A 13,092-nucleotide genomic window follows, 5' to 3' on the forward strand; every position below is an offset into this window, starting at 1 on the left:
AGAGTCATAGATAAGGAGCGATATGTTTTTTTCTTCTTCTCGATTTGCTGAAATGCTTGCAATTCTTTTAAGAGAAATGTACAGTCTGCGGTAATGGTCCCTACTTGAATACACAGCCCGGTTTATTTTACCGACACCAAATCTGAGTTAAGGTGCCAATGTGACCAAACAGGTATTGTTTGAATATGTGCTGTCCTGGGAATAGAGATATATGATGAAACTTGAGCCTACAATCAGATGAGAGTTCAAAATGATCTCATGTTGAATATTGTCACCTTAAAACACGATCTTTATGCCATTACTGATATCTAGAAGAAAAATAAACGCACACCTATTTAGGCGAGGTGCTGGCTAGCGGAGTAGAACACTTGAAAATTAGAGATACGCACACTCTACTAGGACCTCAGATGCAAAAATGTAATTATCAACGTTTCGACAGCCAAGCTGTCTTCATCAGGATAATCACCAGAGTATTCAAACACAAGGCAATTTCAATTATAGGCTACAGATAACACATAGGCAACTTCTATATAGTTATGACAGGCTATTGGCAATTCACAACATAAAGACAGTGGCGGTTGTAAACTTGATCATGCAAACGCTGTCCTCTGCAATTCATACTTTTTCCCCATGCGACTTTCTCCTCTCGCAGCTCTCTTGGGGGTGGAGAGAAGGAAAATGAGCAACAGCCGTTAACTCACAGTTAAATCGGAGGGACTTTAATCTCCAACAACTGTCAATCAACATTAATGGGCTATATAAAGCCATATTGTCGTCATACCCGTAGTCAGACAGTGCTGGGATTGAAAAGGATAAACATAGTCGAAGACGTAAAATCCAAATATTGTTGGTTGTTTGGCGCACGCATGGTTGGCATTGGCACTCAATGTCAACTATTGTCACTGCATGTTCGTACTGTGCCTATTATAACAGAGACTTATGTGTCAACCTCAAACTGGAGTGATGATAATTCTGTCGTAGAGGGGTAGTGTTATGGAGAAGATTTAAAATTCCAACATCTGGCATCCACGCACTTTGGGAAGGTGTGCATTGCCTATGTGGATAGTCCAATTGTATTCTGAGAAAAAGGCATCTTTATACCTCAAAGTCGTAATGGAACTAAATAACTTGGGACACGCTTTGATTTTCCCGTTCAACATCCTCTTCTGCATATTAAAAGCATGCTTTGGGTTGTTGCTCCCGAGCAGACGGAAGGACCTACGTGGAGAGGTGGTGCTGATCACCGGCGGTGGACGGGGCATCGGTCGGCATTTGGGGAAAGAGTTCGCAAAACATGGGGCAAAAAAGGTAAACAATCCCTGTGCGCTATTATGCATTTGTGCGTCATTGCGCATATCATCAATATGATAAACGCACAATGGAAAAGCAATCTACTGCAAAACAGTCATCCACCACTGTAGCGTGCTCACATCACTTTGTACAGTTTATGTAATCTTTAAAAAAAAAATGAACAAGAATCCATTAACATTTTACCTCATGTGAAAGTTGGGGAGAAGAAAGAGCTGTTCGGAGATGTTTTATAATGTATACTCTATTTGATGCAAGCACAACTTCAAAACCTATTGTATTGTTTAGCTTCAGTTCTATTAAAAACGTGTCTATCAGTCACTCTCGGTGTGTTTGTTTTCCATGTGAAATGTAATTGGGAAAGCACACAAGTACTCACTAAAGTAGGCTAGTGGAACGGAGCCTGAACTCCTCTCGCCCCCTAGCTGACCTGGTGGATGTATGATGTGTAGTGTGTTCCCTTCCCCATTCATTTAATTGTAAAGGCACACAAACACAGGTGTTTCCTCAGTCCCTGTGCTTTACAATGGGTTGATGACAGGTTGGGCGGTTGGCTCCATAGTGCTACAATGATATTTGACTTTTTAACCTCAACTCTAGCCTCTCCGGGTCCCCAGTGACTGTACAAGAAAGTTCACTGACAGGGTAGTGGAAGGCACAGTTCGGTTCAGTGAAAATATTCCTTTTATCACCGACGCATTTGTCATTGTTGTAAAATTATCTGATGGTTATCTCTGTCTGTGTCTGTGCATGAGTGTCGTGTGTGTGTGTGTGTGTGTGTGTGTGTGTGTGTGTGTGGTGGGGCCAGTAGTTAGACATCCAAGGTTATCAGTGTACGGGGTCCCTCTGGGGACGGATATTAGATCTTTGTCTCTGGTTTTCACTCAAACTGCAAATCAAAGAACTTGTGTCTGCTCAAAATCTCTAGCCAATGCCTCCTCCATGAGCCATTCAATATAGCACTTTACAATGCACAGCAATCTCAGACAGATGGGAAAGATGTTAACGTAATAGAATATAATTTCATACCTTGAACTACCTGAGCACTGGTTTAAGAAATGCATGCAATGCTCATTAATCTACAAAAAAAAAAACTTTTCTTGCCGCCTAGAAATCCTGTGTTTTATTTGTGATTCCTACAAGATGACACAAGTCCTGGCCTCCTGGGTGGCGCAGTGGTCTAGGGCTGTGCCACCAGAGACTCTGGGTTCGCGGCCAGGCTCTGTCGCAGCCAACCGCGACCGGGAGGTCCATGGGGTGACGCACAATTGGCCAAGCGTCGTCTGAGTTAGGGAGGGTTTGGCCGGTAGGGATATCCTTGTCTCATCGCACACTAGTGACTCGTGGCGGGCCGGGTGCAGTGCACGCTAACCAGGTCACCAGGTGCACGGTGCTTCCTCCGACACATTGGTGCGGCTGGCTTCCGGGTTGGATGCGTGCTGTACTAAGAAGCAGTGTGGCTTGGTTGGGTTGTGTTTCAGAGGACGCATGGATGTTGTAGCGATGAGACACGATCGTAACTACTAACAATTGGATACCATGAAAAAGGGGGGGGAAAGAAGTCCAAATATGCATTCCCAGTCTTAGGCCAATAGACTGTTCTTTTTGACCTTTCGCCCCTGTCTGCCTGTTGTCAGGTGATCCTGTGGGGCCGCACTGAGAGGTGCCTGAAGGAGACCTGCGAGGAGATCTCTCTCACCACCGGAGTTGAGTGCCACTATTTCCTGTGTGACGTGGCCAATCGCGAGGAGGTGTACAAGCAGGCCAAGGTGGTCCGAGAGAAGGTACTGTAGAGAAGCTCCGATATACTGTAGCCCCAGCCAAATGAACGACCCAGTTCCTATATCATTTAGTCCAACCAGTCTTTCGAAGGTTGCCTTTGGGATCTTCCACTGTACAGTGTTTTACAGGGATGTATGATGTATCAGCTTTAAAACCTGTTGTGACTCGGGGGCAGTATTTTCATTTTTGAAAAAATAAGTTCCCGTAGTAAAGGATATTTTGTCAGGACAAGATGCTAGAATATGCATATAATTGACAGCTTAGGATAGAAAACACACTAAAGCTTCCAAAACGGTGAAAATATTGTCTGAGTATAACAGAACTGATGTTGCAGGCGAAAGCCTGAGAAAAATCCCAATCCGGAAGTGCCCCATGTTTTGAAAGCGCTGCGTTCCAATGAGTCCCTATTGAGCTGTGAATGGGCTATCAATGAGATTACTCTTTCTCCGTATTCCCGAAGGTGTCTACAGCATTGTGATGTAGTTTTACGCATTTATGTTGAAGAATACCCGTAAGCGGCTACATTGCGTAAGTGGTCACTTGATACTGCCAGAGAGATTCTCTCATAAAATACAGAGGTAGCCATTACTCCAATCGGTCCTACTGAAAAACTAATTGTTGCGATGGATATTATTGAATAGATATTTGAAAAACACCTTGAGGATTGATTATAAACCATTTTTGCCATATTTCTGTTGCTATTGAGCTAATTTGTAATATTTTTTGCTGTTTTTGTGACTGCAATTTCCTGGCGATTTCTCAGCCAAACGTGAAGAACAAACGGAGCTATTTCGCCTACAAAAATATTATTTTGGGAAAAAAGGAACATTTGCTATCTAACTGGGAGTCTCGTGAGTGAAAACATCCGAAGTTTATCTTTGATGAGCTATTTAATTTGATTGCTTTTCTGATTTCCGTGACCAAGTAACCTGCTGCTAGCTGGACAAAATGCTATGCTAGGCTATCGATAAACTTACACAAATGCTTGTCTAGCTTTGGCTGTAAAGCATATTTGGAAAATCTGAGATGATAGGGTGATTAACAAAAGGCTAAGCTGTGTCTCAATATATTTAATTTGTGATTTTTCATGTGATTTTCATGAATAGGAGTATTTTCTAGGGATATTTATGTCCGCTGTGTTATGCTAATTAGTGTCAGGCGACGATTACGCTCCTGCTTGCGGGATGGGGAGTCACTAGATATTCTGGTACTTTGTATACTTTTTAGCCAGTAGTTCTGAAAGTAGAGCTCACGACCAAAGTAGTCCATGAAAATTGCGTACTACGTCAGTCACGTATGTGCAGATATATGCACCACGTCATGGCTCTCTCTGCTATGGGTGCATCTTCCTACCTGTCACTCAAATGGCGAGGGCTAGAAAAAAAGAATAGAAAAAAATAAGTGTCACAGCTTCCAAAAAAACAGTCGCTTTCAAACTAGGGATTTCGTGGCTAATTGAGGTAAGACAGCAATTCTGCTCATAGATTATGCATGTATGAACTACACAGTGACACATTCAGCCCAAAGCTGGAGGTTTAAAAAAAACACTTAGTCACCAAAGTTCCAGAGCATGTCCAACTTCACTAGGGTAGGGGGCAGCATTTGGAATTTTGGAGGAAAGCGTGCCCAATTTAAACTGCCTGCTACTCAGGCACAGAAGCTAGGATATGCGTATAATATATAGATTTGGATAGAAAACACTCAAGTTTCCAAAACTGTTAAAATAATGTCTGTGTATAACAGAACTGATATGGCAGGTGAAAACCTGACAAATCCATCCAGGAAGTGGGAAATCTGAGTTTTGTATTTTTTTTTCAAGTAATTTCCTATCCATTATACCTTGTCTATAGGGTCAGATTGCACTTCCTAAAGCGTCCACTAGATGACAACTGTCTTTAGAACGTTGTTTCAGGCTTCTACTGTGAAGGGGGAGCGAATAAGAGCTGTTTGAAACAGTGGTCTGGTTGTAAAGCCTTTAGTTTAGTCACGCGTGAGGCCGTGAGCACGAGTTCCCTTTCATTTCTAAAGAGAAAGGAATTGTCCTTTTTGGAATATTATTGAAGATTTATGATAAAAACAGCCTAAAGATTGATTCTATACATCGTTTGACATATTTCTACGAACTGTAATGGAACTATTTTGACTTTTTGTCTGGACTAAGTGCCCGCGCATTGTGCATTTGGATTACAGGACTAAACGCGCAAACAAAAAGGCATTTGGACATAAAGCTGAAATTTATCGAACAAAACAAACATTTGTTGTCTAACATGGAGACCTGGGAGTGCCATCAGATGAAGATCATCAAAGTTAAGTGATTCATTTTAACGCTAGTTCTGACTTTGACACCTCTCCTTTGCTGGAAAATGTTTTTCTGTGGCTAGGTGCTGACCTAACATAATCGCATGGTGTGCTTTTGCCGTAAAGCCTTTTTGAAATCTGACACAGTTGCATTAAGGAGAAGATTAACTTTAAAATGGTGTATAATACTTGTATGTTTGAGGAGTTTTAATTATGGGATTTCTGTTTTGAATTTGGCGCCCTGCAATTTCACTGACTGTTGTCGAGGTGGGACGCTACCGTCCCACTTGTTCGATAGGCTTAACTTAACAAGGATTCAAATAAGGCATAATTATCAGTCTTGCAATTTAATACAAAGGGAAACAAAGTAATAAAACTGAGGTAAGCCTTTTAACAGAATGTTTATTTTTGTCTCTCAGGTAGGTGACGTCACCATTCTGGTGAATAATGCAGCAGTGGTTCATGGGAAGAGTCTGATGGACAGTGACGATGATGCCCTGATGAAGACTCAACACATCAACACACTGGGCCAGTTCTGGGTGAGTGTTGAAAAATATATTTCCTTTAGATAAGTACTGTATGTTGATACAGGAAAGTACTAATTCGTTATGGCTTGTATTATGTATTGAAGCATTTTATGAATTTAGATTTGTTTCAGTTATTTGAAATATAAGGGTCATCTTTCCACATACAGTGGGGCAAAAAAGTACACTGCTCAAAAAAAGGGTACACTTAAACAACACAATGTAACTCCAAGTCAATCACACTTCTGTGAATTCAAAATGTCCACTTAAGAAGCAACACTGATTGACAATAAATTTCACATGCTGTTGTGCAAATGGAATAGACCATAGGTGGAAATTATAGGCAATTAGCAAGACACTCCCAATAAAGGAGTGGTTCTGCAGGTGGTGACAACTTCTCAGTTCCTATGCTTCCTGGCTGATGTTTTGGTCACTTTTGAATGCTGGCGGTGCTTTCACTCTAGTGAGACGGAGTCTACAACCCACACAAGTGGCTCAGGTAGTGCAGCTCATCCAGGATGGAACATCAATGCGAGCTGTGGCAAGAAGGTTTGCTGTGTCTGTCAGCGTAGTGTCCAGAGCATGGAGGCGCTACCAGGAGACAGGCCAGTACATCAGGAGACGTGGAGGAGGCCATAGGAGGGCAACAACCCAGCAGCAGGACCGCTACCTCCTTCTTTGTGCAATGAGGACCAGGGGGAGCACTGCCAGAGCCCTGCAAAATGACCTCCAGCAGGCCACAAATGTGCATGTGTCTGCTCAAACGGTCAGAAACAAACTCTATGAGGGCCTGACATCCACAGGTGGGTTGTGCTTACATCCCAACACCATGCAGGACGTTTGGCATTTGCTAGAGAACACCAAGATTGGCAAATTCGCCACTGGCACCCTGTGCTCTTCACAGATGAAAGCAGGTTCCCACTGAGCACATGTGACAGACGTGACAGATTCTGGAGACGCCATGGAGAACGTTCTGCTGCCTGCAACATCCTCCAGCATGACCGGTTTGGCGGTGGGTCAGTCATGGTGTGGGGTGGCATTTCTTTGGGGGGGCCGCACAGCCCTCCATGTGCTCGCCAGAGGTAGCCTGACTGCCATTAGGTACCGAGATGAGATCCTCAGACCCCTTGTGAGACCATATGCTGGTGCGGTTGGCCCTGGGTTCCTCCTAATGCAAGACAATGCTAGACCTCATGTGGCTGGAGTGTGTCAGCAGTTCCTGCAAGAGGAAGGCATTGATGCTATGGACTGACCCGCCCGTTCCCCAGACTTTAATCCAATTGAGCACATCTGGGACATCATGTCTCGCTCCATCCACTAACGCCACATTGCACCACAGACTGTCCAGCCATTGTAGGGAGGTCATACAGGCACGTGGAGGCCACACACACTACTGAGCCTCATTTCGACTTGTTTTAAGGACATTACATCAAAGTTAGATCAGCCTGTAGTGTGGGTTTCCACTTTAATTTTGTGTGACTCCAAATCCAGACCTCCATGGGTTGATACAAAAATTATCAATGGAAATCAAATGTGTGATTTTTGTTGCCAGCACATTCAACTATGTAGAGAGAAAAAGTATTTAATAAGAATATTTCATTCATTCAGATCTAGGATGTGTTATTTTAGTGTTCCCTTTATTTGTTTGAGCAGTGTATATATACATACAGTACCAGTCACATTAAAAATCCTACAATGTGATTTTTCTGGATTTTCTTTCTCTCATTTTGTCTGTCATAGTTGAAGTGTACCTATGATGAAAATTACAGGCCTCATCTTTTTAAGTGGGAGAACTTGCACAATTGGTGGCTGACTAAATACTTTTTTGCCCCACTATGTTGATACCACAATATATGAAGGGGACAAGTTATGTTTTTAGAACTCTATCTACTACTGGTCTCAATATGACTCCCTGTTTGAAATGAAGGTTAAATAAAAAATAATTAAAGAATCAATAGATCTAAAATCAAATACTGGTACCTGAGAAAGCTTGCTGACACTGTTACAAGGATCTCATGATGTTGGAGTTTGTCTTCTGATTTGCTCTGATGGGATGTGGAACAGGTTCAGTTCCCCAATTCCCTCTGAGTGCTCCAACTTCTCTCCTCCTCTTGCAATTCCTGAAGGTCGGAAGGGAACTCATTTTGAGAGAAGTGTGAATGAATGGCTTGGGAATAGTAGTGAGTGGAGCAAAACAATGTGCAGACGGTCATGTTTTTCTCTTTCTCTCTCCCTCTCTCCAGACCACCAAAGCTTTCCTACCCCGCATTCTGGAACTTTGCCATGGCCACGTTGTGTGCATCAACTCGATCCTGTCCCTGTCCTCCATCCCAGGGGCCATAGATTATTGCACCTCCAAGGCATCATCCCTGGCCTTCATGGAGAGCCTGACCCTGGGCCTGCTGGACTGCCCAGGGGTGGGCTGCACCACCGTGCTCCCCTTCCACACCAACACAGACATGTTTCAGGGCATGAAAGTCAGGTGAGTGTGCCCACCATGGGATACCATACATTGGAACTACCATATATTGAGTCTACCATATATGGCACTCTAGTTGTTTTACAGTGGGTCAGCCAGTAAGCACAGTCAGCACACAGAATTGACACATGGACTCAGAGGTTCCATAGAAAGCAATGGATGGAAAGTCTACACGGACCAATCCCATTCACACATCAGTAACAGGAAGAATGAATCAATATTGTGAAAGAAATTCACCAAGACACATTTGACCATATGACTTACAGGGTTAAATAAAAGTGAAGGTAAAGTGTTGTAATGTGTTCATCCCCCAGATTCCCTCAGCTCTTCCCACCGCTGAATCCTGAGCTGGTAGCCCAGCGGACGGTGGACGCCGTCCGGACCAACACGCCGTTCGTCTACTTACCATGGACCATGCACGCTCTCGTTATCCTCAAGAGGTAGGGGAACCGAATCCCAGGCACGACACCAGAGTAACCTACTACTAAGTTAGATGAGGCGGTGACACTGAGTCTTCTGAGTGCCAACATCTGTGTTAGCCCTCTGAACTAAAGCCCTAGGGATTAGCTTGGGGAGCTAACACAAGTCTTCAGGTCTAAGACAAAGTTCACCTTCATCTAATTGTGGTTCAATGATCTAGCTCTGTTAGCTAAACATGCTCCATTCTCTTCTCCAACAGCCTCCTGCCTCAGGCGGCCCTGGAGGAGATCCATCGCTTCTCAGGGTGCTACACCTGCATGGACACCTTCAAGGGACGGACATAGGAATGGAGGCCAGGCACGAGTACTGCCCTGGTCGTTCTTGAATTGCGCTGGCATTTGCATCGCTTGCCTTTGCAACCATGAAAAACACATTTAAAATGATATAGTTACACATCATACATGTTTTTGTATATATTGAACTGTTTATAAATGGTAGAACATAATGCAAGTCCTTTATTCTGCAGAACTGTGGGTTTAGGCATTGTTTTAAAGTACTTCGGGTATGCAAATTGGCTTGTCCCACTAGTGATGTGTAGAATTGTAGTGTTTTAGAGATGCTGTATCTATCTATTATTATTATGAATGCTAGAAAGTGAACTAAACTATTTAATATATTGTATAGATCAATTAAAACAAAGGATATTTAAATACCCATTTTCTTTACTAGTATAACGTGTCACTCAGTTTCATGTCATTGGTGTTACCGCCTTGAAAATCACTCATTACAAAGATTAACAAGGACTCCAGTGGCAAACTGTTATCGGGGAAGGGTCTATATTAAAGAGAACTCTTAGCTAATCACACCCTTTTAGTATGTCATAAATTGACAGATTCCATTGTTAACTTGGTGTGTCTAAATCCAGTGTCAGTTGGTGTTTAGATGAAGGGGGGAAAAAACATTGTGAGCAAAATAATTAGTCATATTACTTTTAAAGGATTGTTCACTTTAGATTTGAGCATTTGTGGCCTCCATGTCAGAAAATCCTTATTTACCTAAAATGTCTCATTGGTTTTACCATCCTTGGTGTTAATAAGCCACCTGGTGGCACAATGTTAACATAATGGTAAAACATTTGTTAAGTCATGAAGCTACCATATTAATTTATTTAGAATTGGGAAAATGTACCCAAATACATAAACTAGAAAAATGAAATTAATTTTCTCCAATGCCAAATGCCACTGTAATTCAAGAATAACCTGCACATTAGAAACATTAACGTCGCAGCTTGGGCACCTGTTGTGTAGCTCTTAGTACCGTCTAAAAAATGAAATTTCAGTTGCTAATAGTAGAGCACAGACAGGGCCTTCAGAAAGTATTCACACCCTTGACTTATTCCACAATTTGTTTTACAGCCTGAATTTGAAATGGATTACATCTCAAATATTCTCGCTCACGCATCTACACGATACCCCATAATGGCAAAGTGAAAACAACATGTTTTTAGACCTGTTTGACAATGTATTGAAAATTAAATATCTAATTTACATAAGTATTCACACCCCTGAGTCAATACGTGTTAGAATCATCTTTGGCAGCGATTACAGCTGTGTGTCTTTCTGGGTAAGTCGCTCCAAAAGCTTTGCTCACCTGGATTGTAAAATATTTGCACATTCTTTAAAAAAATTCTTCAAGCTCTTCTCAAGTTGGTTGTTGATCACTAGACAGCTATTTTAAAGTCTTGCCATAGATGTTCAAGCCATTTTTATTTTAAAGTCAATACTGTAACTAGGCCACTCAGGAACATTCAATGTTATCTTGGTAAGCCACTCCAGTGTATATTTGGCCTTGTGTTTTATGTTATTGTCCTGCTGAAAGGTGAATTTATCTCCCAGTGTCTGTGGAAAGGCAGACTGAACCAGGTTTTCCTCTAGGATTTTGCCTGTGCTTAGCTCTATTTAGTTTATTTTTAAAGCATACCAATAACATGATGCAGCCGCCGCCATGATTGAAAATAAGAGTGGTAATCAGTGATGTGTTGTATTTGCCCCAAACATAATGTGTTGTATTCAGGACATAAAGTTCATTAATTTGCCACATATTTTGCAGTTTTACTTTAGTGCCTTATTGTAAACAGGATGCATATTTTGAAATATTTTTTTATCCTGTACAGGCTTTCGTCTTTTCACTCTCATTCAGGTTAGTATTGTGGAGTAACTACAATGTTGTTGATCCATCCTGGCTTCTCCTATCACAGCCATTAAACTGTTTAAGTCATCATTGCACTCATGATGAAATCCCTGTGCGGATTCTGTCCTCTCTGACAACTGAGTCAGGAAGGACGCCTGTATCTTTGTAGCGACTGAGGGACCTTACAGATAATTGTGTGTGTGTGTGTGGGGGGGGGGGGTACAGAGAGGAGGTAGTCATTCAAAAATCATGTTCAACACTATTATTGCCTACAGAGTTAGTCCATGCATATTTTTACTCCTGAACATACTTAGGCTTGCCTTAACAAAAACAGAATTCCCATGTTGACAATAGGGGGTATTGTGTGTAGGCCAGTGACACAAAATCTCAATTAAATCCATTTAAAATCCAGGCTGCAACAGAACGTGTGGGAATAAGTCAAGGGTATGAATCATGTCTAAAGGTGCTGGTTGACATAAAGGGTCTCTCTACTTCTATCGATCTCTGGGTAATTAGTCAGTGTTACTTTCCCCTCAGTTCTTTCATTTATATTTAAACCTTATTTTACCAGGTTGGTTGACTGAGAACATATTCATTTACAGCAATGACCTTGGGAATAGTGACAGGGGAGAGGGAGGATGAATGAGCCAATTAGAAGCCGGGGATGATTAGGTGGCCATGATGGTATGACAGACAGATTGGGAATTTACCCAGGACACTGGGGTTTACACCCCTATTCTTACAATAAGTGCCACGGGCTCTTTAATGACCTCAGAGAGTCAGGACACCCGTTTTAACACCCCAACAAACGACAGCACTCTACATAGGACGATGTCCCCAATCACTGCTTTAGCAAGCCAGCAGTGGGATGCAGGTTCTCCACTATAGTGTAAAATGCTGTATTAAATACTTATTATACATTTACTATTGTGTGTGTGTGTGTGTGTGTGTAGACAGATCCAGTCTTCTCCGTGTGCTTGTTCGTGTTCTGCCAAAGCCTCCAGCCATCTCATGGTCAACATTCCTGTGCTTGCAGCCCTGCCAATTGTGAGCTCATTGTTCGCTTTGTTAGGGTTGTCATAACACTCTCTCAGCTCCATAGGAAAGCGTACCGGAGAAGCTCCTTCCATTGGAAGACCCATGGTTGAAGGGGGACACAGACAATACAATCAACATTTTGAGAATCATCATTCATCTGACCAACAGGAGAAAATGTATTTGATCCTATACCGTGCCTACTGAACACACATCCCTCTCAGCTCCCTCTTTTAATCTTCTTTAGTGCGGTTATCAATCTGGGACACAGAGACCAATAATATCCGTTTTTCTACGTTCTGTTAATAACTTGCCTATGCTGGTAAGGGCAGTCATTCAGGTTACGCTTTAGTGGTTATTGTGGTTAGCATTCAGGTGTAGATATTGAACATTCAAATTTACGCACAATGACGTATCCAAATCTTGTTCAAAAAAATTATTGTGGGCAAAAAAACTGTCAAAGTTATTTGATAAAACAAATTCACTTGGTTATATTTATGTGCACAAATGCAGGGGAGGCTCAGCCATTACTATAATACTATTTTGGCCAATTAGATACAAAAGTGATTGTTTAAGACTTGGCCCAACCTCTGAGTGTGTATTGGAGAAGACCGGTCCAATCTCAGGGGGTGAGTTCATAGCAAGGTTAGCCAAACAGCAGACAGATTTGAGGAGGTGGTTGGACAGACCGAAGATTCCCCCTGTCCTGAACTCTTCACCCTGAGGCCTTGGAAGGCAGGCAGCTCTCTTGAGTGGAGACTCAGGTGGAGGAGAGGGTCTTTAACATTCACAAAAGTCTTGTCCGACTTGTGAAACTAGAGAAGGGGGATGCTGCTGTGTGCAAGGAAGGGAGCAAACAGCATACACCGTGGCACGTGACAGACAATGTACCAATAAAAAAATGTCCATCCTCCTAGTTAGGCTTTAGATACATTTACTAGGGTTCTTCTAAAGTTGGTGCTGCTGCCCTCTGTAAAGAGAGAGAGATTTTGCTTGCCACGACCTCAATTTCTCTGTTGATGCAAATGATTTGTGAAATCCCTCCATTACTACCAA

At 42.3% G+C, this 13,092-nt stretch overlaps 1 protein-coding gene across 1 annotated transcript; it reads left to right on the forward strand.

Moving 5' to 3' along the window:
- Positions 1–668: 668 nt before the first annotated feature.
- On the forward strand, positions 669–10,366 carry LOC124031804 (short-chain dehydrogenase/reductase 3-like). Its single transcript, XM_046343480.1, has 6 exons — positions 669–1,308; positions 2,946–3,092; positions 5,808–5,927; positions 8,156–8,394; positions 8,706–8,831; positions 9,071–10,366. The coding sequence occupies exons 1-6, from the start codon at positions 1,057–1,059 to the stop codon at positions 9,153–9,155; spliced, it is 969 nt and encodes a 322-aa protein (XP_046199436.1). The 5' UTR covers positions 669–1,056; the 3' UTR covers positions 9,156–10,366.
- The last annotated feature ends 2,726 nt before the right edge of the window (positions 10,367–13,092 follow it).

The sequence above is a fragment of the Oncorhynchus gorbuscha genome, linkage group LG03 (assembly GCF_021184085.1).
Source record: "Oncorhynchus gorbuscha isolate QuinsamMale2020 ecotype Even-year linkage group LG03, OgorEven_v1.0, whole genome shotgun sequence".
NCBI classification, from domain to species: Eukaryota; Metazoa; Chordata; class Actinopteri; order Salmoniformes; family Salmonidae; genus Oncorhynchus; species Oncorhynchus gorbuscha.